The 25,488-nt window shown below is 38.8% G+C and overlaps 1 protein-coding gene across 1 annotated transcript in view; it reads right to left on the bottom strand.

Moving 5' to 3' along the window:
* LOC134678986 (coiled-coil domain-containing protein 39) overlaps positions 1 to 25,488 on the bottom strand; it is a 31,033-nt gene that overhangs the window by 5,006 nt on the left and 539 nt on the right. Inside the window, exons 2-20 of the mRNA XM_063537752.1 lie at positions 24,236 to 24,344; positions 23,781 to 23,928; positions 22,367 to 22,524; positions 21,766 to 21,885; positions 21,435 to 21,536; positions 20,723 to 20,914; positions 19,573 to 19,698; positions 19,000 to 19,089; positions 18,346 to 18,472; positions 17,638 to 17,726; positions 17,448 to 17,545; positions 16,959 to 17,088; positions 16,546 to 16,740; positions 13,811 to 13,950; positions 13,384 to 13,459; positions 12,973 to 13,132; positions 12,405 to 12,570; positions 1,139 to 1,286; positions 706 to 881 (exon numbers count right to left, since the gene is read on the bottom strand). Of these exons, the coding sequence (XP_063393822.1) occupies positions 706 to 881; positions 1,139 to 1,286; positions 12,405 to 12,570; positions 12,973 to 13,132; positions 13,384 to 13,459; positions 13,811 to 13,950; positions 16,546 to 16,740; positions 16,959 to 17,088; positions 17,448 to 17,545; positions 17,638 to 17,726; positions 18,346 to 18,472; positions 19,000 to 19,089; positions 19,573 to 19,698; positions 20,723 to 20,914; positions 21,435 to 21,536; positions 21,766 to 21,885; positions 22,367 to 22,524; positions 23,781 to 23,928; positions 24,236 to 24,344 (2,550 nt within the window). The remainder of the gene's footprint in view (positions 1 to 705; positions 882 to 1,138; positions 1,287 to 12,404; positions 12,571 to 12,972; positions 13,133 to 13,383; positions 13,460 to 13,810; positions 13,951 to 16,545; positions 16,741 to 16,958; positions 17,089 to 17,447; positions 17,546 to 17,637; positions 17,727 to 18,345; positions 18,473 to 18,999; positions 19,090 to 19,572; positions 19,699 to 20,722; positions 20,915 to 21,434; positions 21,537 to 21,765; positions 21,886 to 22,366; positions 22,525 to 23,780; positions 23,929 to 24,235; positions 24,345 to 25,488) is intronic.

Here is a 25,488-nt window from a genome sequence, read left to right as displayed (position 1 = left end):
GTGTATGAAAGAGCAAACACATTACTTGCCTCTTATCAGTTGTTTTCTATAAGGTTTCAACTTGTCAATGCAGTAATTACTTACTACTTACATCGAACGGATACTATCCTATCGAAGACGGTCGAAATTAATAGTCTCCAAGTGAACATACATAAAAATTCGTCTGTTACTTATATTATTTATAAATGTTTCAGACGAATTAGGCACCTCGTCCTTTTTTTTTAAGTCGGTTAAAAAGACCATATGTATTGCTAAAATTAATCGAGAGAAAATTAATCGAACTAATTAATCGATTAAAAAAATTAATCGCCGGTAATTAGTCGACGATTAATTTAATCGTGACAATATTAGTCTGAGCTTTTCGACTAAAATCAATTAATCGTCACTTTTAATCGTTGCTCGCGATTAAGTCGGTTAATTTTAATCGTTAATCGTCAGTCGATTACATTTTGCCCAACTCTGGTGGCAACACTGTAGTGTCGATGTCGTCCCTTTCAAACCAATATATATAAGAAAACGGGACGACACTACAGTGTTGCCACTTTTTATATTCTACTCTATTTTGCCAAGCTGTACGTGTTTGGTTCATCTTAAATTTTAGCATCGTCGACAGTTAAACCATACGGTACACCCTAGCCTTGACCTTCTCCTAGGATGGCGAATTTATCAGGCCACGAGTGCGGCTAGTAACGTGTTCTGCGGTACCGTTCTACGAGGAGCTGCAGCCGGCGCTGGTGGCGCGTCACGTAGCGCTGCAGGTCCGCGGAGGCCGCGAGCGCGGCGAAGTGCGAGTACACGGCCGGCACGCCAGCGCACGTCTCCGCGAGCGCCTCCAGCGCGCCGCTCGCCGCCTCCGAGTAGTCGCGGTTCCAGAGAGCTAACTGTGTACAGAATACGAACCATCTAACTTACAATTCTGTAGTTGTTTTAAGTAAGTATGTATACCATATTTCGTCAACTAATACACATAGTTTGGATGGCGTCTTCTGTGTTGCTATTCAGGATGAAGGTAATTTATAAACGTAGGTATACTAGTAACTAATGTTCAGGTAATATAAACTTTTTTAACTAAGTATTAAAAAGGTAAATTCTTGTTGTTGTTTATTATAAAACCAGTGTACCTAATATTAAAACTCACTTGGAATATACGCCAGTCGTCGACGTTGTCAAAGAACTTCTTCGCGCGTTTAGCGTTATTCTTGACTACATCCAGGGCATTCTGTAGACGGCCTTCGTGCTTAGAGATTCTGTCCCTTAAGTTGTCCAATTCATTCTCACAGTCGGCCCTAATGAACATTAGTAATTTAAATATTAATAAAGACTACGTTTATTGGCTATGTGCGAAGTACATAGCGGGGGAAGGTAAAGCTATCGCAACGCATGAGGTGGTGAAAATTGGAACTAACATCGGATAGCCTGCGATCATATATAACCATGGATACCGCCTTTAGGAACATTACCGTTCAAATTCTCGGGCCAAATTAGCACACATACACAATTACGCCTACATTCAAATAAGACGACGCGTTTACAGAGCCTGTAATCAAAGCTGGTAAACGAAATAATAGTCATCTTTATTACACTAATGGTACATAGCTAAGTGTAGATGAAATGCATATAATATCAATAACTACCAATCAGCGACATTAATCCGCTAATAACCATCTTGATGTACGTACTGGCCGCTGAGAGTTCGCGGTTCATATTTGATTAGAATATGACTTGGACAGGGATAGGTTTATGCCATACAGTGAAGATTGAAGAACCAGTCAAATAATTCAAGTATAATAATTTAATGCAGATTAAAAGATAACTAGTTAAAATATTGTTATGACACGACAGACTAACTCTACATAAGTAAATATATCATTGTTGTATAAATGTATTCCGCTATAATAAGTATTTTGTATATTTTATTATCAATCTGCATGGCGGTGCGAAGTCACGTTCAGGTATAGTCTGTCCGTTTTTCTAAGATCAAGTACGCCATAGTAAATGTATGGCGAACTTGATCTTAGAAATCGGACTGGCTAAACAGTCTGCAAAATTTACATGGGTACACGAATCGGGTCAAAAATATTTGAACAGGCGGAGTCACAATAAATCCCCACTTTCAGTTCTTACATTTTCTAAATTTGCCGCTCTTATAATATTTTAAACTTTCGCGTTTTGAACACATATTAACTAGTGTCCGACCGAAGGTTCGGTTTCGGTTTCGGCCAGTTTCGGCCAGTTTCGGCCAAAAAATCATGTTTCGGCTGTAGTTTCGGTTTCGGCCAAAAAACGGCCGAACCTTTCGGCCGGTCCGAAACTTACGAAAAAAATAAGTAGGACGACAATATTACCTACATATTATACTGATTCATGTATAGGTACAGAAATTAATTGGTTTATTATAAAACACAATTCCACTAATGAGGGCGCCACTGGACGGTAGACGCAGTCTTAAGAGGCTGTCAATAACTTGAACGCGCACACTGTCTAATTGTTTCGGAACGAATGAGTGATTTTATCTCAATTTACTATTGGTTTGTGTTAATTCCACATGTCCTCTACCAGCTTAGCCTTTGGCCTCGCTGCGCCGTGCTCGGCCTGCGGTCTCGCTTTTTAATACCTACAATGGACATTGGTTGGAGTCTGTGCTCAACTACTTATCCTGAAGCCTGAAGCACGGTTTTGACTTCACATGAAAGTTTGCCTCACTGGGGCACATCGGACTTTTAGGCCCAGGTGAAGATTGGTACCCGGCCTTGCGATATTGTCAACAAAAACTTTCGCGTTCGCGTTTTTGGTATTGGTTTTTTGGATGACCCTGTATCTACATGTTAACTTGACTGGTGAATGAATAGAGTTAGACCAAGAAAATTCTGCAATGATTTTGATAGCATACGCAGTGCAACTAGTGCAAATGTTATTTATACATCATAATTTCATAGAAGTTTTGACGTTTAGAATAACACTTGCACTGCGTGTGTTATCAAAATCGTTGCAGAATTATCTTGGTCTAACTCTAGTAATTTTCTTAAAAAACTGCTTAAGTAACATCAATTTCAAGGATATTGGGTGTTGACAGCCCCATAATATGTGTATAAAAGAGGTTTTATGACATTTTTTCAACGATTTTAACAAGTCTACAAAAGTTTCGGTTTCGGTTTCGGTTTCGGCCGAAACTAGAGCCAAAGCCGAACATTCGGTTTCGGTTTCGGTTTCGGCAAAAAAACATGTTTCGGTCGGACACTAATATTAACTCACATTATACGAAACGAAACTGTAAAACGTCGGTAAATCAAGGTAATTGAATATAATTCGCGTTAGACCCGTCTATAATGTGAGTTAATATGTTTGCCGCTCTTTTCTACTGACGGAAATGGCTTGAGAGAGAACCTACATATGTGACAGTAGAGGGTGGATTCAAATGATCAACATTTTCAGATAATGTGTGTATTTGTTAAATTAATTCAGTGAAAGCATGATAGCAAAAATGTTCCTATATACATATAGGAGACCGGGTATGATTATATCACGGGTTATATCTCATGAATAGAACATATTCTAGATATCTTGCCAGGCATCCACTCAATTAGGATTGTTCATTTTTTTTCAAATGTTCTATTTCGAAAACCATTTCGAGATATAAGGTTTTTAAACAGTTTCCGACATTTGCTGCGATATAATAATTGAGGATTGAAGATATTTCAACAAATATCCTTATGACCTTAGTTTGACCTTCTCCTGGGCTGAATGTAAAGTCATTGCATAATAAAAGTTATCGAACCATAGTAAATAATTCCGTCACTCACGTATTGTCAAAGTTATCATTGTCATCGATTGTCATAACAAAATTTCTCAGTTAAACCGCTGCGCTTGTTTGTTACAATTTGATTTATAATTAATACCTAAACAGTAGATTTCATTGCTTAATAATATATCAAAAACCTTGTTCCTATGTGTGGGAATGATTCACAAAAATAATAGTTCGAAGTTCGAATCCACGAAGACCTACGACGTGAAAGATGGTGCCGTGAATTAAACTTGGAATACCTACTTCACGTGTTACACACAGTATTGCTGTGAGAATCACGTCGATGTAAGTATAAAATTAATATTAATTTACTACAATTAAGTATTTAAAAGCTCACTTTATTGGTAGGGTCGTGGTATCTATTTATTTTCTGTGGTAATGTAGTCAGAGTATCTAAAGGCAAACCGTTAAACAGAGATGGTGCCTAATAGAAAGAAGGAATATACAAGAATACATAGCCATACTCAAAATTCAGCCTGAAACTGCTTTAAAAAGATATAATTTCTAATTTCCAGGTACATGTTGCAGTTCAAGCTGCTGATATCTTGGTGGACAAGACTTAATAAAGAGTTGTGAATAATAAAACATGTTTTTGTTTACCTACTTTTTTGGGAAATATGTTATATATGTTTCCAAAAAAAATAGTAACTTTACATTAAATGTATGTTTATCATGTTCTGCACGAGCATCTGACAATGATGGCTTCTTGTTGACCATCCAGAAGAGAAGTGTATGGTTTGTTATTTACTCTGTTCCCATGCATTATTTACGGTCATAAAGTATTACGACGATTAATAATTAATATGACGTTCGTTTCAATACAAAATGCTCAACTTTGTTCTGGGCCCAAGTGCAGTTACATATCTCACAGCTGTATCTAAATAGGAATCACGATGACCTGAAATAATAGGATATAATTAGCAAAATTGGCATGTTCCTAATATAGTAGTATAAGTATGTAGTACAATATCCAAACAATGGTGACAAGCCGGTAGAAAGCACCCACTGGGTGCTAAGCTACCTTTAGCAATGGACGCTTGTAACGATTTTATGAATCCAATCTTCTTACAAATCGAATCAGTTAAAATATATATGATGTAGGTAACTTACATTTGTATTTTTGCTCCCTTGATTTCAGCCAAGTTATGGTTGGAGTTGGATGCTATATGGATACATACTCCAATAAAACTAAGTTATATTATATAACTGAGGCAGATTTCTGGAATCAGCTTTCTCAAATTTATAGCGTAGGTATTTTGAAATTAATGATTCAAAATAAACGAGTTTTCCATTCCAGACGATTGTTATTTATAGAAACACGTGACACTGACATTGTCGACAGGTGACATTACAATCAATTGACAATGACAACTATTTTTTTAATGCTTGTTGTTGCTTGTGCATTATCCTAATCAGCCGACGACATGTAATTTACGAGAAGTCGTATCTCATATTTTCAATAAATTATAAATATTCAACCGAGCCACGAATTACTAAATCATTCAAATTGGTATCTTAAATTAACCTATATTTTCAGAAAATAAAATAAAAATGGGGGTCTAAAAAAAATGAACAATCCTAATTTCATGTCTTTCTAATTGGACAGCTTTTTTCCATAGTTCTCTGCGAATAGCATCTTGTGGGAATCTGAATGGAAAGTAATGTAAAATGACAATACCAAATTTGATTATTAATTTGAAATAGTTAACTAGGTAGTTTTTTTATAGCTCCATCTCATGAAATAAAAAAAGAAAATACAAATCTGTAAGAAGGAATTTATTACTACATTTATAATTATATAGAAAATACCTAAACCAAACACAAGTTAATATAATTTTTAAGAAAAAAAAACCGACTTCTATGGGGCCCGGTGAAATATTATGGTAGATGGTGCACTATGTAGAAAAGGAGGTAAAACCAGTACTTAACGGCGCATGCGGTGCGGTGTACGGGAGTTTGAGCGGGACGGGTTTGGCATCATCATACCCACATTTTATGGTAGGTAATCATAGTGGTTTATTTAGTTTAGGTATCATAGTGGTTTTCCGGGTCAAGGTCCGGGTCTCTGAGTCAGAGTCCGGGTCCGAGTCCCGGTCCGAGTCCGGGTCCAGGTCCGAGTCCGGGTCCGAGTCCGGATCCGAGTCCGGGTCCGAGTCCGGGTCCGAGTCCGAGTCCGAGTCCGGGTCCGAACCGGATCCGGGTATGAGTCCGGGTTCCAGTCCAAGTCAAAATCGAAATTCGAAATCACCAAACATGTACTATGCGTCGTTGAAGAGTTCTGTTCTGATCATCATCAGCAGTTCCACTTCATCAAATGCGACAGTTTTTAATGAAAATGCTTGAGTTTCTGATGAAAATACAAAAATCTCTATACGCATGCCTTTAAAATTTGAGGAGTTCCCTCGATTTCTCATGGATCCCATCATCAGAACTCAAGCTTGACAAAATTGTGGCTTAAAAACTTAACTTGCTTAACAAACATAACGAAGAGGACAAATCGCCAAAGGTGAACTATGCGTCGTTGAAGAGTTCCGTTCTGATCATCATCAGCAGTTCCACTTCATCAAATGCGACAGTTTTTAATGAAAATGCTTGATTTTCTGATGAAAATACAAAAATCTCTATACGCATGCCTTTAAAATTTGAGGAGTTCCCTCGATTTCTCATGGATCCCATCATCAGAACTCAAGCTTGACAAAATTGTGGCTTAAAAACTTAACTTGCTTAACAAACATAACGAAGAGGACAAATCGCCAAAGGTGAACTATGCGTCGTTGAAGAGTTCCGTTCTGATCATCATCAGCAGTTCCACTTCATCAAATGTCACGTTTTTGAATGTATATGCTTGATTTGTTGATAAAAACACAAAAATCACCATATGTATGCCTTTAAGATTTGAGGAGTTCCGTCGATTCCTCATGGATCCCATCATCAGAACTAGATTTTGCCAAAAACGGGACCAATCTGTATGCATATACATACAATCAAAAAAATAATTTTCAAAATCGGTCCAGTAATGACGGAGATATGGAGTAACAAACATAAAAAATAAAAAAATAAAAAAACATACAACCGAATTGATAACCTCCTCCTTTGGGATTTGGAAGTCGGTTAAAAATAGTCTACTTCATTTAGCATAACACCATCCCTATTATCCTCGCAATTTAAAAAGTCGTATGTTGTTATGAAAGTCGTATGCAGTTGTTACGTTTTAGCTTAGCACGGTAGTATTGAAAACAAATCGTCATGTTTTTTCCAAATTCTACTGAAGTTATCTGTTTACTACAAGTGAAAAGTGTTTCCACTGTCCTTGGTATGAACTAAAATAACTTCTGCACCACTTCACGACACATGAATATATTTTTAATTACAAAAAAACGTTGTTTTTGTAAATCAATTTAGCCATTTGTCACTGACTGTCATCTCGGTCGTACTGAGGTTGCCAATCGAGCAGTTTGTAAGTACCGCCTATCGCGGGGTAGTTTGCGTTGGGTCATAATTGAGCGGACAGAATACTTCCATGTATAGCATTTCGCTGCGGATAGCGTCTTTAACATTTCATACAAGTTATATGGCTCGAAATGGAACCTTAATTTACGATTACTCCTGAGATATTCATTTAAATTGTACGGTGTAAGGGACCATTGTAATCTGTATGAAATACTTAATATAACTAGCGTATTTAATTTGATAATTATTAATACTGTATCCGTGTAAATAGCTTTGCAAAAACCACTAGTGTCCGACCGAAGGTTCGGTTTCGGTTTCGGTTTCGGCCAGTTTCGGCCAAAAAATCATGTTTCGGCTGTAGTTTCGGTTTCGGCCAAAAAACGGCCGAACCTTTCGGCCGGTCCGAAACTTACGAAAAAAATAAGTAGGACGACAATATTACCTACATATTATACTGATTCATGTATAGGTACAGAAATTAATTGGTTTATTATAAAACACAATTCCACTAATGAGGGCGCCACTGGGCGCAGTCTTAAGAGGCTGTCAATAACTTGAACGCGCACACTGTCTAATTGTTTCGGAACGAATGAGTGATTTTATCTCAATTTACTATTGGTTTGTGTTAATTCCACATGTCCTCTACCAGCTTAGCCTTTGGCCTCGCTGCGCCGTGCTCGGCCTGCGGTCTCGCTTTTTAATACCTACAATGGACATTGGTTGGAGTCTGTGCTCAACTACTTATCCTGAAGCCTGAAGCACGGTTTTGACTTCACATGAAAGTTTGCCTCACTGGGGCACATCGGACTTTTAGGCCCAGGTGAAGATTGGTACCCGGCCTTGCGATATTGTCAACAAAAACTTTCGCGTTCGCGTTTTTGGTATTGGTTTTTTGGATGACCCTGTATCTACATGTTAACTTGACTGGTGAATGAATAGAGTTAGACCAAGAAAATTCTGCAATGATTTTGATAACATACGCAGTGCAACTAGTGCAAATGTTATTTATACATCATAATTTCATAGAAGTTTTGACGTTTAGAATAGCACTTGCACTGCGTGTGTTATCAAAATCGTTGCAGAATTATCTTGGTCTAACTCTAGTAATTTTCTTAAAAAACTGCTTAAGTAACATCAATTTCAAGGATATTGGGTGTTGACAGCCCCATAATATGTGTATAAAAGAGGTTTTATGACATTTTTTCAACGATTTTAACAAGTCTACAAAAGTTTCGGTTTCGGTTTCGGTTTCGGCCGAAACTAGAGCCAAAGCCGAACATTCGGTTTCGGTTTCGGCAAAAAAACATGTTTCGGTCGGACACTAAAAACCACATACTACGAAATCTTATTGTAGAATATAAGAATGGGTATAGTAAGCTATCCTTAAAAGATACACCGTCGCGGACGTTTTTGTAGAGGCTTTAAAATAACTGCGGAGTTGCCAAGGATATTTTGGGATTATAAGGTAAAAGTACGCTCCACCGAACGCTCTGAATCCGTCCGTATCACCGAATTTCTTCTATTTTAGGCTATAAGTCGATTACTTACAGCTGATATTTACTTGCGTATTTTTTTTTCACGAGTTAAATACCTGTCCCTTTCATTAGGCCTCAGAGTCGGCCAATTTGTGCCGCAGTTGGGACGTGGCAATTGATCGAAACAGGTCGTCGCTGCCGATTGCCACTTTGTATGGGCAACCTTAAAGAAATCGTTAAGAAGTTGCGTATATTTCTTAAGGCCATAAAACCTTTTAAATTTATTTCTGTGTTTCAAAGTATGATTTTACAGTGTGATTACCTAATTAGTTTGTGTACTTTAGTAAATTTAATTAATTTAGTGCAGTCATATTATCAGAAATTAAGCTTAATGTGAGTTCGGTGATGAGTACACCGACAATTTAATTGGAAGGTATTATCGAACAGCGTCCGGAATCAGGAAAAGCGTATGTTTTTGAAATTATTTTTCTAGTGGTTGATTACGAACTATTTAGATTAACTACCTAATTTCACAAATAAATTAATGTATTTGTAATTTTATGAGCAATTGCCGAACAACAATAATCTATATACATTATTATAAAACTGCGTTTGAAATGTTCATGTTTTACGACTTTTTGGCATCAAAATAAGGTTTTTGGCAAGACTATTATCAAACAATAATTTTACATATTTTACGCCAGTATTAGCGAGAATTTTATACATGTACGGTTTAGTAATGGATTCAAGTATTAAATTAATTGATAGATTTGTAGTTATACCATATTGATTACGATTTAAATACTATTTTCAAAATCTGTTCGCGAAATAGGTTCCTCATATTTTCCATGTTTCGTTCACCGAACGGCTGTTCGGTGAATGGTACCCATGGTCTCTGCTACCGAACTCACGTTTGCGTTAACCATGTTTCTATTCGACGTTCATTAGAATATCATCCTTATTATTATAACGACTAGGTTTATATTTATATGTTTATTTTTTGTGACCATTATTTCAATGCCAGCCCTTCTCAAACTTTAGACATACTTATTGGACGCCTGATAATAGTCTCGGAATGTGGACAAAAAAACTCAATCTGATAATAGAAATAATAAAGTAATAATATTTTATACAGGATGGTCCAAACCTAGACGTCCAAAATTTTTTTTAGATTCGTCTCGTCGTCGTCGTCATCTCGTCGTCGTGGGGCGATTTAAACTTGACTTTTTAAACTTTAAACTTTTGTTATTTAACCTTCCCTAGAAAATAGACGAGACAAAATGCATAAAACAGCCAAATTTTTTTATACATATACGTACATGTTTGATAATTGTTGCATACCTGGGTCAATTTTTGAAGAGGGTGTTTTTTCGACATTTGTATGACAATTTTTTATTTTTGAAAAATCTGATTTATAATCATCGTTTTAGGAAGGGTTTTTAACAACAAAAAATATATGGACGTTTAAAGATCGACATTTGTATGCCACTATTTAGCCATTTGTAAGGCGCTTTTGACATGTATAAGGCATTTTTTCGACATTATATGGCAGTATCAACATGTATATTCCACTATTTATTATTTTTGTTGCATTTATAAGATCCTGACGACATTTGTATGGCACCTACTCGACATCTGTATGACACTATGTCGACATTTGTATGCCACAATCGACATTTTTATGGTCAAAATAGCCGTATAAATGTCGCCATACAAATGTCGCGACATGTCGCCAATAATATTTTTTTGCGATATTTCCTACACAATACAACCGATTCACTTATGTATTTTACTATATATTTTATCACTATATTTGCAACTATTATTATTAAATAAACATTTTTATTTCAACGATGTACCAACGTATTAAGCGTCCATACAAATGTCATTGTAGTCGTACCAAAATATTTCGAAAGAGATTCTTACCTGTATTAACATAAATTAAACTGTTTTCGCGTCTACATTCGATGTCAATCGATGCCCAACTAACCGCACTATTGCGTCGTAAATTTAATCTAACCGTTATTCAATAGACAAAGAAGATTATAGGGGGTGTATTTAAGTCATAAAAAAACAGGTGCCGCGCGGGACAGCGATAAAAAGGCTTCTCTTGTTTTATTAAATAACGCATTAATTTATCAATATGATTAAATCAATTCTCTAGAAAATGCTCTTTATAAAAAAACAAAGTTGTTTATTATATGTTGCCTACATCCAAAGTTATGATTTTTTTTATCGCGCTATGCCGCCACTGGGACGCGAAAAACGGCATATTTCGCCATTTTTGGAACTTCAAATGCGATTTTGTCAGGAACAAAGAATATATTAGGTACAGTTGTGCATGATTTTTAAAGCTTATAAGACATTGAATGAAAATATATACATACCCAGTCTTATAGTCCTATGGATTTCGAGTTTTAGCCATGGGGCAGCAAAAAATGCCTATTTGAAAATTGACCCACCTACCTATTTGGGATGACTTATTTTTCAAAAGTATTTTTCAATAAAAAAGACACGTCAAGATCGCTTACCACCTTTCTAATGCTAAAAAACAAAGTATAGTAGGGATTTAATACTGAACTACTAAAGTTTGGGCACCACTCAACACCATATTTTCATACAATTATTTCCTAGTTCGGTAATGCGGTCTCCCTATTCGGTATAATGTGCAAATCACCTTTCTTAGTTCGGTAAATGGTACAATCAAGGAAACTGGAAGAAATGATTTTAAAAATATTTTTAATATACGTCCAATCATTTCAGTAATTTATAGTTATGTTTAAATGAGGACAAATTTATCTAAGAGTCAATTTTAGTATTGAACATATTCGTATGCAAATACCAGAACTAATTAAAAAAAGAAACGTAAGTCTAGGTCTTAAGCATTCGGTGAATCGTACTTTTACCTTACTGAACAACTTTTATTATGGGACCAACCCCGAAATGCGATATATGTTGACCTCGTGCTCTTTTTACAAGCTCTTATTTAACTTGCCCTGTTAGTATGTAGGTATGTTAGTTAGATAGTGTGGGTCAAATTCTTGTCACGTTACTTTGAAAAGCTTTATAATGCGGTGCCTGTGCGGTGATTGCTGGCGAGTTGAACCCATAGACTAGGAATCCTCTAGACCGAGTTTAGAGCAATTATTAAAAATGCGGGGGTGCGCGGGACAAGGTGAGCGAAGTCCCGTGCCCAGGTTGGTCCGTTCAAAGTCACGGACGTCATACAAAGACACTTTCGACTCGATCATGGAGTTAAATTACCGTATGCGTGGCAGAGGGGGTAGCGCGACTATCCTCAGTCTGGAGGATGTTTTATCTGTGGTCGAACCAGTCTAAAATCTGTCATCCAGATGCGTAACAAAGGCACGTTATCGGAGAGCGCACCTACACTGGTTTTTTGAGCGTTGGTCTTGCCCACGCTCATGTGCCAATTAGAATAATTAAGACCCTTTTTTTGCAGGTAAGTAGCGCGTGCAGTTTTACTTAACAACAGACAAAGGATTAGCAGTTCTGGGCCAGTTAAGATCGGTTTTCCTAGGATAGCGGTGCCGTCATATAGCGGCCGTCTCCATACTAAATAATACGGCTAAATATACGTATGGAGACGGCCGCTATATGACGGCACCTCTATCCTAGGAAACTAGAGCATTACCAATCGACAAACTATAACTCACTGCCGTTGCTCGAGCTGCTTGCACTTGTCGTGCAGCGCGGTGGCGCGCGCGCTCGCGTCCTGCACGAGCGGCTCCAGGGCCGCGGTCGCGTTGTACAAGTCTTTCAGCTCGTCGCGCACCTCGTAGAACTTCTTCATCAGCTCGTCCAGCTCCTGGATTTCGGGTGCTGTGTAACAGATATAACTTGAGGTACGCTGGCAATTGTCCTTATGAATATTAAATATTTTCTATGAGGATGGTAAAGAGAGACAATAGTTTACAGGTAATCCGTAGAATATAGGAGAGTCCAAAAATGCTCGGCGAAACAGCCTATAAGGATAAAGTACGAAAATTTACTTTATAGTCGGTTTATGCTATGATGTCCACAGGAAAGACGCATGACCGTAACTCATACAATAAAAGTTATTGATCCAGTTACCACAGATGGCACTTGATGGTATAACTTCTCATACATAGGGCGATAATTTTGTGGCGAGTATCAGTATAAACGTCATATTTTTTATGAAGACGTTGTCACACTTTGTCATGACGACGGTAAGTAGTGGTGCGACAGTAGTGAGTAACTGACTGTCTTGCGCGAGCGGCGAGATGTGGTGCAGGAAGTGTTTGTGCGCGGCGTGCACGACGCGCAGCGTGGCCTCCAGCGCGGAGATGTCGCGCTCCTGCCGCCCGATGTCCGCGTCCAGCGCCGCGCCGCGCTCGCGCAGCTCCGCTCGCTCCGCTGCGAACTGAACGAGACAGGAATAACTCAAGGAACACATTGTAACGGCCTGTTTACACATTTATTAGTGCGTGTTCATACGTTTGCTACTTGCGTTTAGTGAAGGCCTAATTGGGTATCTAGATCGTAGCGAGTGATATGAAAAAACATGATGCAAAGTAATAGTGGTCACGAGTTGCACATACGAATACAACTTGTCACATGAATAGTTAATAATACACTAGTTACTATAAAACACTTCGTTACTTTACTGCTTACCTTAATTTTGAAGAAGGTCACAGACAACTGTTGCCCGGAGTCATCCTTGCCCAGGGAAGCAATAAAAATGTCGTATCTGTAAATAAACGAGAACTAATCAGGAGACAATTATGAGTACCCAAGGGGGTGTCAGTTTCAATATAATGGGTTATTTGCAATGTAATAGGCTAGTCAGCGTTAGAAGTTATATAGCAATCTATCTCCACCACGGACACTCGTCTACAACTGGCTACTGCTTCACCTCTTCTTGAGAGCTGGTCTATGCCGTTTTTATCCCGCAGCCCTCCGTGAGCGCCCCTGCACGCTGAACATGTCGCGACGTGTCTCCACCACAGACACTCGCCGTCCATCACACTCGTCTACAACTATTTACTGCTTCACCTCTACTTGAGCTGTCACACTCGTCTACAACTAGCTACTATCCCACCTCTTCTTGAGCTGGTCTATGCGGACCTCTCGCTCTTTGATCTCGCCCCGCAGTTTCCCGCAGTCCTCCATGAGCGCACGCACTTGCACGCTGAACATGTCGCGACGCGCCATGATTTCCACCAAGCGTTCGTTCATAGCCTGACACAAAAATAAAGCGTTTAGACATCACACGTGTGTGAATCTCAGATCAGAGACTATAACTAGAATAGAATAATATTTTCTCCAATATGCTCGGAAATGTTCACCTTACTGTAGCAAAAATAGTACGGGAAGTTCTTCGTTAATGTCAAACTCTAACTAAAAAACATCAAACTATCGCTGTCCTGTTCTAGCGGACGGGAAGTAAAAAAACACTACAGTAATAACTTACTACTGTAGTGTTTTTTACTTTTTAATAATAAAAAACGCAAACAGCCAATTATTATTGCCGCGAGCCGCTTCTACACGACCCGATCAGCTATCATTTCACGTGTATGATCGTGCGAATACTGCTTAATAAAATCAAAGATTATTTTTATATTTTTTTTAAATCTCATCCGTGTTCATAAAGCTTACATAGTTTGTCAAAAGACTTTCTCATTTCAAACATAGACAAAGAGAATCATACTATCTTTGTCTTACACTAGTACTAGCACCCAAAAGAAAAGGATGGGTGTAGTTTTCCTGGTTCTTACTGACTGAAAAGTTGGTTTGACAAACTATATTGCGCAATTATATTGAATGGTACTGAATGGCAGAATAAGTTTGTGCCTTTAACTTTTAAAAATTAATTAAAGAGGGAAATTGTTTTTGACATTTTGGATGTGAAGGTTTGATTTGAGTGATGCTTGATGCTTAAATAATAATTATTTTAGCTTATTTCCTCGCATGTTTGGAGAAAAGCACTATATATGCCTCGGCAGGAATAGCAATTCGTGGATTCGTCTTCTTTGTCGGACTCCGCTTCGCGTCGTCCGACAAAATCGAAACTTATCCACGAATTGCCCTTTTCCGGCCTCTCCAATAATGTACTATTTTCATCTCTCCTGTTCGGAATGTTCACCTTTCATAGGCTGATAACCGGGTGGAAAATTTAATTTCCCACCCTAGGGTGGAAAGTATTTATTTTTTATTATTACTTCGAACATTTTGGGTCACCGCGCCAACAAAATAAGTAGTAGTAAGTAAGTTACTTCGAACAACAGCAAATTATTCAGTTAAAAGCTCTCATATTAGCTTCCGCATGACTGAAATTGGGCCCGTTTACATTTTGATCGAAAAAAAAAACGAAAACCATAGATAAATTGGGATGTATCTGAAACGGCCTTTATGTATACGGGCCTTAAAAAAAGTGAAACTGAATGAATGAATGTAATGTAATGATAATATTACCAATAATCAACATACATGTTTGACTTTCCTCATAGTCGAAATGAAAAGTAGAGTGTTTAGCTCGGGTAAAAGTAACCATCTCACCCTCGAACTATTGGCGCTCTCTCTTCGTTCAAGCGCCAAAATATCTCGGGTGAAATGGATCACTTTCCACCCTTGGTTAACAATCTACTATATTCAAGCAACACATCATTACATTACAAAAATATATATCAAATATGTAAAAGAGGAAGTATACAAAACAAGCAGATAAAGATGTGAGGCTGAAATGGTCACCACTCGGCAATGTTCTACTCACAAAACTACAGCTTCCATAAAAGACATGTCAAATATACATATGTATTTTATCGATGGCATCGAATCAAGTCAAGTTTTGTCGCTTAGATCTTTCTTGCTAACTTTCTATTTCGTCATCTGATCTCGTGATCTTTATTTCATCATACAAGTTTCGTAGAAAACACATCGCATCAAGCCAGAGCCGCTGCGTATCAGCTAGGCGTGGCTAAAGGTAGACTTCCCAGCACAGCGGCTCCGGCGACACTAACGCAGCGACACTGACGCGGCGACAGAGCGACAGTATTATGCAGTATGGAAATGTATGAACTTACTTCCGAGCGCAGCGTCACTATCGCAGCGACAGTGCCGCCGCGTCAGTATCGCTCGGCGATAGCGGCCGTGCTACGTCTGCGCAAGCACTGTCGCGCAGTCGCTGCGATCGTATGTGGTTTTGAGGCTATGTCAATATTTAAAATATCTATAAATGAATATTAAACCGACAAAAGCTCCTGCATTTGTCGTCGTCCTCGTTTAAATGGTTTTTTTTCAAGTTGGTATAAGTTCCTTCGTCTATTCTACTTTTGAAAATTGAATTGGGTAGACATCGCTCCATACTGTAAAAGTAACGAAGCAAAAGATCGTGATCCTCCTCTTCTTCTAAAAATATTTTCATAATTGATCGGTTTATCATAAGTATATCACGTCTGCACCGTATGGAATAACAATAGCGACTGTCGCCGGAGTCGCGCCGCTCGGAAGCGAATCTGCGTCAGTTAACGCTGCGACACTGACGCAGCGGCTCTAACGCTGCGGCCGTTGCGTCAGAGCCGCTTTGCTCGGAAGTCCAGCTTAAGCGAGTGCGCGAGATGCGTGCGCGACTCGCAGCCGCGTTAGCGCCTTATCGACGCACGACATGACCACTGCCAATTCACCTACCAAGGCCCATGACAAAGAACAATAGTCACAGACGCGCGTATCTGCGTTGCACGCGCGGGCGTCGAGGCAAGCGAGTGTGCTAGAGCCGCGTCAGCACCTCCTCACGCACTTCCCACTGGCCCAACAAGATCCACATCAAAGAGAACTCACCGCTTCAAGCCGCAGCCGCTGCGTGTCGGCGTTGTACGCGCGGTCGTCCAGGCTAGCGAGTGCGCGAGACGCGTGCGCGACTCGCAGCCGCATCAACGCCTCTTCGACGCGATCGCGACGCCACTCGCCGCGCGACGCACGCAAGTCTTTCTCGCCGCCTTCTACGTTCAACATTGATGTGCGCAGACGGCTTTGCTGAAATATAAAAACATGTCGTTTAATTACTTTCCTATAGAAAAATTCAATTACTTCATAGCAGGCATAAAATAATAATGAAAGAAAGCTGAAAGAATCAGGTAAAAAAATTGTATTCCACGATAGAGACAAATATAAAATTTTGATAATCATTATTAAAATTTATTTTAAATTAGCAGATTGCGATATCTCAGATATATTAATATAATGATACGGACCAGCGCGACGTGGGTGGTGACGAACTGTTCGAGATCCCGCGCGAGGCGGCGCATGTCGTCCTGCAGCTTGGCCGAGTGCCGCTCCAGCAGTGCGGCCCGGGCTGCGTGCCGCGCGCGCACCTCCAACAGTCTTTAAACAAATGCAATCATTACTTTTTCTAAGTAGGTACCCAGTTAGAATTGTATCAACTAAAGAAGCTTAGCTAGAAGCTTAATAAAGCTTGATTCAAAATTTCAATCGACAATCTAACACTTGGTTTTGTAGCATTCTCAGTTTGGTTCGCTTGTTATAATTTCCTTATACGAGTTTATCAATGAGTGAGTACCAAAAAAGTTTGGAAACGCGGTGGATTATCACAATCCAAAGACAAGGCAAAAATATGCAAGTTACAACTAATCTCACATTCGATAGAATCCAAGGCTATTAACTAAAAATTAGATCTAACGCGCTACACAACACCAAAAGTAACTACATATTTATTATCTGACCTGTTCTCGCGCGCCAGTAACTCGGCCGACATCTCGCGCTCTAACTGCGCGCCCTCCATGTGCGACACTTGCGCGCCGGTCGTCTCCGCTTGGTAACACTAGAACAAACCACATCAGCGTATCAATATTCACATCTTACAGGGGTTCAAACGGATCCCATATCAACACAAAGTTTACAACAAGTACTGACGATATTGTAAAGAGACTCTTTCAAAGTCTGGAGGTTTCTGAGGACATCGGCTTTTTTCTTTTCCAATTTACTGACGATGGCTTTTGAAGCTGAAACAATATAGAAAAAGTTCTAAAATAAAATTTTCCTCCGCAACCATTAGTACGACACTGCAGTTTAGGCATCATGCATTAAATAAAAACCGGGCAAGTGCGAGTCGGACAAAAACAAAAAAAAGCAAAAAAAAACGGTCACCCATCCAAGTACTGACCCCTCCCGACGTTGCTTAACTTTGGTCAAAAATCACGTTTGTTGTATGGGAGCCCCATTTAAATCTTTATTTTATTCTGTTTTTAGTATTTGTTGTTATAGCGGCAACAGAAATACATCATCTGTGAAAATTTCAACTGTCTAGCTATCACGGTTCGTGAGATACAGCCTGGTGACAGACGGACGGACGGACGGACGGACGGACAGCGAAGTCGAAGTAATAGGGTCCCGTTTTACCCTTTGGGTACGGAACCCTAAAAATTACCAAGCAACTTTGGAGCTCGACGGTAGGGTATAGTCAGAACGTAAAAAGTCTGCAGCGATTTTGATAGCCCACGCAGTGAAAGTGTCATTTTAAACGTGGGCTTACACTGCGTGGGCTATCAAATCCGCTGCAGACTTTGTTTGGTGCGACTATACCTAGGTTTGGTTCATGTACGTAAACAAATCGAACAATACCTTTAAGCTGCATATGGAAAAGTTTTTCCTCGTTCTTGAGCGCCAGGAGTTTCTGCTGCTCTATGAAAGAGCAGTGCATCGCGCGCTGCTGGTTCAACGTCAGGTTACTGGCGTAGCGCTCTTCTTCCTGCAACGGAATCCGGGATACAATCATATCTAGGAATAGTACCTATGCAGTCGGTCAGCAGCAGAAGTTGCTAAGCGCACGAGGTGTTCAAAATTACCTTGACACGCTCTTATTCCCTTAACAATAAAGTCGCGTCAAGATTATTTTGAACATCTGGCCCGTTTAGCAACTTCTGCTGCTGACTGTACTGAGCTTACGAGAGAAATAAAGTGTCTGATTTGACTGGTTAGGAAATTAGTATAACATATTTCCGCGATAAACTAAAAAAAAAGTGTAGAATCGAGAAAAGCGGGGTGGGTACAGTTAAATAATGTTACACAATGGATCGATAGATTCACACTGGCTAGATGCCCATTAAAGCTAGCAATGACAGTTAAAATTCAGGTTTAAATCTAAATCATCAAGTATTTTTTTCATGGCTCATTGAGCTTAAGGCATATAGGTACATTTACATGTACGAGTATTTAAAAAATCATACATGAGATTTAGATTACATAAAAATCATTCTTATGTAATTATAAACTTACATGCAAAATCGCTTCAAGTTCCTTGGCACGTTGTTCAGAAGTTTTATTTTTGTCCATTGATTCGGCTAATTTCTCCTTAATCTCTCGTATCTGGAAAGATATAGTTTTAGTTAATGATCAAGTTAACATTCATTAACTTAATTATAATTACCCACCCACAGGCAACTAATACCCATCAAGACAATTCTAAGTATTCTAACAATCCCAAACACAACTAGTTTCCGTTGTTTTTAGGTTAGGTCCCATTGCCACCTCCTGTCTCGTCTCCATCATCAGATCAGCTCCATGTCATCATAATATTGCATTGTCTTCCGATTTAACCGAGAAGTGAGTCAAAAGTAGCTTCCAAAATTTGACCCACACTAACAAATTAACTAACAGGGCATGAGGGCAAGTTAAATATTTAGAAAAGTCCGCAGCGATTTCGACAGCCCTGGCAGTGCCAGTGTTATTCTAAACGTCAAACTTGTATGAAATTATGACGTATACATAACACTTGCACTGCGTGGGCTATCAAAATCGCTGCAGACTTTTCTTGGTCTAACTCTAAAAGCTTGTAATGAGCAAACGCACCTTGTTGCCAATCTCCTCGACGGCGACGTCCTTGCGATGTTGCTGCTCCATGATGCGCCGGTTCTCCATGTGCAGCTTCTCGAGCGTGTTCCGCAGGTTCTGCAGCTCGCGCTGCGAGCAATGGGCCTGGAGACCAACCGGCATAACGTTATTATTCTACACAGACTGATCATGGTCGCGCTACCCCCTCTGTCACGCATAATTTTACTCCATGTTCGAGTCGAAAGTGTCTTTGTGTGACGTCCGTGTCTTGAAAGTACCAATCACGGCACGGGACTTCGCTCACCTCGTCCCGCGCACCCCCGCATTTTTGGCATCATCGGTTGCATGACATAATTGCTCTAAACTCGGTCTAGAGGATAACTAGTCTATGATTCTGTATCACCGCACTCTACGTGGATAGGGGGATCTCACAGTTTTTACGCATACCTATGAATTGGTTCGACCATGACATGAGTAGTAATTACCTATGCTATATGTAGTATACAGGATAGAAATACATTTTAAAGCTGTGTTCATTTATCACACGTGTGTCTTTTTATTTGGGTAATTCAATTAATGTAACCTATCAAGCCAGTGAACTCGTAACTTTCACTTTGTTACTCCCGTAACCTAGATAGGTCATACAACTAACAAAGTGACTGATTTTACCCGTACTTATCTGAAAATTATTCATGTCAAACAGAGCAACTGTTTATGTACTGTTTTTTTTAAAAAAATGTCCTCTTATAAAATAAATAAATTTGTATTTGACAAATACATTTCTGGTATCAATTCTGTTACCTGTATAAGGGCTGATTTAGACGGCGTGCGATATCGTATGCGATTTTAGTTACATTGCGGACTGTTGGTTACGTCCAATTCAACCCACCGATCAAAACCCGCAATGGTATGAAACTCGCACGCGAGTTCTCGCATCGTCTAAATCGGGCTTAAAATAGCGGTTTTACCTCTACAGGGGTAATCAACCCTTTGGTTCGAAACCGATGGTGTAAGGTCTTCCTTAAACTTCTTAAAGCACGTACCATAATCCATACTACTAACCTACACACAACTATTGTAACTAACAATTGCTAAAGCTTGTAAAACATAGGGTCCGATGGTCAGTCAGAAGATTGTGGTCTTAGTAATGTTGGTAATAGGAACTCACGGTGCTGTGCAGAGTCGCGTTCAGGTCCAGTAGCTGCTGGTGCGTCATCCGCAGGTTGGAGAGCTGCTGCGTGAGGCCCATGTTGGCCCGCACCGCCTCCGCGTTGTTGTTGGCCTGCTGGTCGCAGAAACTCTGCTGCTCGCGACATTTGTCCGCTATGTTGTTTGCTTCCACTTGTAACACTTCGTAGTCCTTTAAAAGTAAATATTGGTATCGTCTTGGGTCGTCCCATTCGTTTTCGTCACATTCTTAAATTAGTCCTATTCTGCTTTCGTCACTCATTCTACATTCGTCACAATTGTCGGTGGCTTTCAATGTAGAATGGGTGACGAAAGCAGAATAGGACTAATTTAAGAACTTGACGAAAAACAAATGGGACGACCCAAGACGATACCTAAATAACTACCCCCTTATGCAGAAACGTTTCCTAAAGTTGATAAGCCGATAATAATCGTTTTTCCCTTTCCGATGTATTGGTATGATGGAAAGCAACAAACGATTATTATCGGCTTGTCAACTTTAGTAAACGTTTATGAATAAGGGGTTTAGATTACCTAGCTACCCAAACCTTAACAACAATAATTTGCAGACAGATTTTATAATAAACGTTCCAGGGTGAAAGCAACTGGTCAAGATGCCAATAAAATGACTTATCTTCAACACAATCGCTTAAATCTTGTATTGAAATGGGCAGACAAGTTAAAGGACCTACCTCTCTGATGTGTCTAATTTCCGTGTCCCGTTGCCTTAAATTTTCGACAGCAGATGCCCACATGTCCATCATTTGCCTCCTTTGCTCCATACTTTCCATCACCTGAAAAAAAAAGACAATGTTACGTGAAATTATGATGTAACGTATAGACTTACACAAAAGAATTTTAGCCTCGTCACATGCCGATTATACTTTTGATGTAGAATTGACACCATATTAATAAATTTGAAACTATTTCAAACAAATGTAACCAGATTATAAGTATTGTAATTTTTTTAAGAAATTAAGATCATGATTGACTTCGAGCCTAGAAGATAATAAATATACTTACTTGTACAGATATTCGCTCACACGCCCTCTCTTCAGCACTGAGATTTGACACAAGCTGGTTCAGCCGATCTAGCATATGGTCATGTTCTACTTTTAACTGTTGTCTCTTAGTTTCCAATGCCTAAAATCAAATTAAAATTAAAGTCAGTACTTAATATAAATTCATCTTATCTTCCTCGCGTTGTCCCGGCATTTGCCAATGTTCATGGGAGCCTGGGGTCCGCTTGACAAGTAATCCCCAGAATTGGCGTAGTTTTACGAAAGCGACTACCATCTGACCTTCTAATCCTGAGGGTAAACTAGGCCTTATTGAGATTAGTTCGAAAAATGGCTGGTAATATTAAATGATATTTCGTACATTAAGTTCCGAAAAACTCATTGGGACGAGTCGGGCTTTGAACCCGCGACCTCCGGATTGAAAGCAGCAAGCTCTTAACGCTAGGTCACCAGCGCCTAGTAATATAAATTATAAAATATAATTATTTAATATAGAACTCAAGCGCACTAGCCTTAAGAGCGTATGACTTTCAATTAGTTATCTGCCTCTTTCAGAAAGAGGGGGGACTTTATTTATTTGTAGGCTATTTATGTTGCGTAAATACTTTTGCTTTGGAAATATCTTGTTTGGTGAATTGTTCAATGGCAGTGATGTCTCCATGGTTCCGCTCCAATTGCGCTCGCCATTCCTGCAGTGCCCCTTGCTCCCCACAAACTTCGGTCTTCAGAGCATCCGCTTTCTTGAGAAGGCGTGCTATGTTAGCTGTAAAACCACAATTTAACTAACTATCATTTTTATTATCATTTTGTTTGTTATTAGTAAATAAATTTCTTACAACAGTCATAAGTAATACATAGGCAAAAGGTTAGGTAATACATATGTGGGTAGGTTAGAAAATTGGTTTCAATCAATCAATGTGTGGAAGGGCGGCACCATCGTCGAACCCAAGCCACCTGGCGGTGGACTTTACCACAATTTTACTATTAACACATTCACTGCCAGCGAACACATTCTCTGTTTGTAGGCGCTACCCCTACATACGGTTATTCCCGTGTTATCGGCTACTCTCGGAGCATGTAGTTCGCGCTGGTACTGAATATATGTTAGGTAAAAAGGAAAGTAACACCAATCATGGATACATGCAATACATTATACTATTTGACATAAGTATAAGCTATAATCAAGCTTAATATTTTATGTTAAGTAGATGATACTGATGACAATGGTGTCACAAAACTTATTTATGTCTATAAATATTTTTTGCGTATTATTGAATGAAAATTTTATATTTTTTAATTATACACGGTGTAACATGAGGAAACCGAATAATTTTAACAGCATATTCCTGATCATATTTAGAGACAAAAATGTCGTTTAAACTTTTTTGAAATTCGCCTAGTTTCAGAGATAATATTATTTAAAAAAATATTAATTACATAGTGTAAAAGGCCTTTTTGATGGTGATGTTGCTGCTATGGGACGTAGTCTAAATATCCTTATTGATAGATGTCAAAAAGTGACAAGTAACACTTTGCAAAAAGTAGGTTTTACGAAAAAAAAATGTAATAATCAATTTTAAGTGACAAGTTTACCAATAACATTTACACATTTTTTCCTTCTTTTGACCTCAGAAATGCGTGGTTAAAATTATTCGGTTTCCTCATGTTACACCATGTATAATTACACCCTAGTTTTGTAAATTCTTTAACCTTTTAACCGCCAGGAATTTTTGAGCGAGCGTGCTCGTGTCGTCGCGGTGCACCGGCAGTAATTGTACCAAATCAGATCTTTGTCTTATTTATCAGACCGTGACGTCATGATCTGGATATGTAATGTCTTATATATCAGACTCTGGCGGTTAAAGGGTTAAATTTCAAAATTGAATCACTATTCCTGTTCATCCTGCACTGTAAAGAAATTTGTTTGGGGGGGGGGGGGTCAACTATCTCTGCAGCTTTACTGTACATTCAGGTTTTCACACAACTGTCAAATAGAGTCTTAGGATGGTAATCTGAGACCTTGGTATTTATCAATCCGCTCAGAGATGTCCTTGCTCTGCTTGTTGGATGCAGTAATATCTCTGTTGAGGCTGTCAGAGTTATTGACGGAGATTTGGCGGAGCTTCACCTCTTGCTCCAGCTGCTGCTTGTGAGCAAATAGTAGGCGCTGAAATTTTAATACAGATATTGAACTAAACATCTCAGTATAAACATCAAAGCTAGAATAAAATAAGTACAGTCTCTTTATATAAAAAAAATCTTATAAGTAATTATTCTTGTCAGTCATCAATCTTGTTTAGCATAGAGTTAAATCCAACCATAAACAAATTTAGAAGATACATAGAAGATTAATTTAGGCAATAGACAAACCATGATGTAATTTAAAGCAACTTAGCAAATCAAATAAATATATATGTAGCCAGTAAATTATTTTGTCACAGCACTATGTAAAAAATAATAAGCTGAATACTAACTGTATTTTCCTGATACTCAGTAAGCACATGTTGCTTGTAGTTATTAAGATCGCTGGTTTTTTGATTCTGAAGCGAAAGAGCCTCCTTCAGCCTCTGTATCTCATTATGTCTGCAACAAATACAACATGAATTGTACACAAATAATAGCCCATAGCAAATAAGCCTGTAATCGTATGCGTAAATTATTTAAGTATATTCCAGAAGAGCATATGACTACAGTTGCCTCCAGAAACTCGCGAACTAAATTGACATGAGTTTGACAAATAAAATGATACCAGGAATAGCAAAGAAAAAATAGTCAGGGGTATATGTCGATAAAATGATATCGATAAGTAAGATGCACTTACTACCCATGTGATAATTATAAAGGGGTCACAAACGATTTCGATTTGTAAAAATTTTCGGGGTAGACAAAGAAATTGCAGCTACCCGTTAAAGTTTAATGTTTATTGTCCACGGCACGACACGCAACACTCACAGTATCCGTACACTGGTCCGAAGATATATCTGCTGGTTTCAACATTTGAATCACTGGTCCCCAAGTAGACGATAATTTGTACCCGTCCTCTCGATTGACAACAGGAACGAATCACTGGATTGAGCTACATAAACCCAAAGTCCTCTCCAACGAGCGACACTATTATCCGCGGATCGTGAGAGAGGCGATTGAAATCAAAAAACACCCTAAAAATTTCAATCGAGAGGACGGGTACAAATTATCGTCTACTTGGGGACCAGTGATTCAAATGTTGAAACCAGCAGATATATCTTCGGACCAGTGTACGGATACTGTGAGTGTTGCGTGTCGTGCCGTGGACAATAAACATTAAACTTTAACGGGTAGCTGCAATTTCTTTGTCTACCCCGAACATTTTTATAAACTAATTTCGGGTAGTTTAGTGTTGTTTTATTAATATCTCCGTTGACATTTGTTGGGACGTCAGTCTTTCCGTGACCACAGCTGGTGCAACTCAGCTGAAACGTCGGAATTAAAGGTAAAAACAATGAAATTATATCGCGGTAGACCCGTTTGTGTAATTGAATATACCTACAATATGTTTATCCAATATTCTTGTATCTATTACTATAAAAATGCACAATTTTCGAAATACCAATTAACATTTGTAAAATAATTTAAATTACTTAAAGATACATTTTAACTGACCGCGCAACAGTAGCGCCGCTAGCGGTGAATTCTCGCGATATTCTCTAATTCAAACTTTTTAGAAAATATCGATATAAACAGCACTGGC

This window comes from Cydia fagiglandana, chromosome Z (assembly GCF_963556715.1).
Source record: "Cydia fagiglandana chromosome Z, ilCydFagi1.1, whole genome shotgun sequence".
Classification (NCBI taxonomy): Eukaryota; Metazoa; Arthropoda; class Insecta; order Lepidoptera; family Tortricidae; genus Cydia; species Cydia fagiglandana.
The sequence above is the reverse complement of the archived record's forward strand: the minus strand, read 5'-3'. Positions and strand labels throughout refer to the sequence as shown.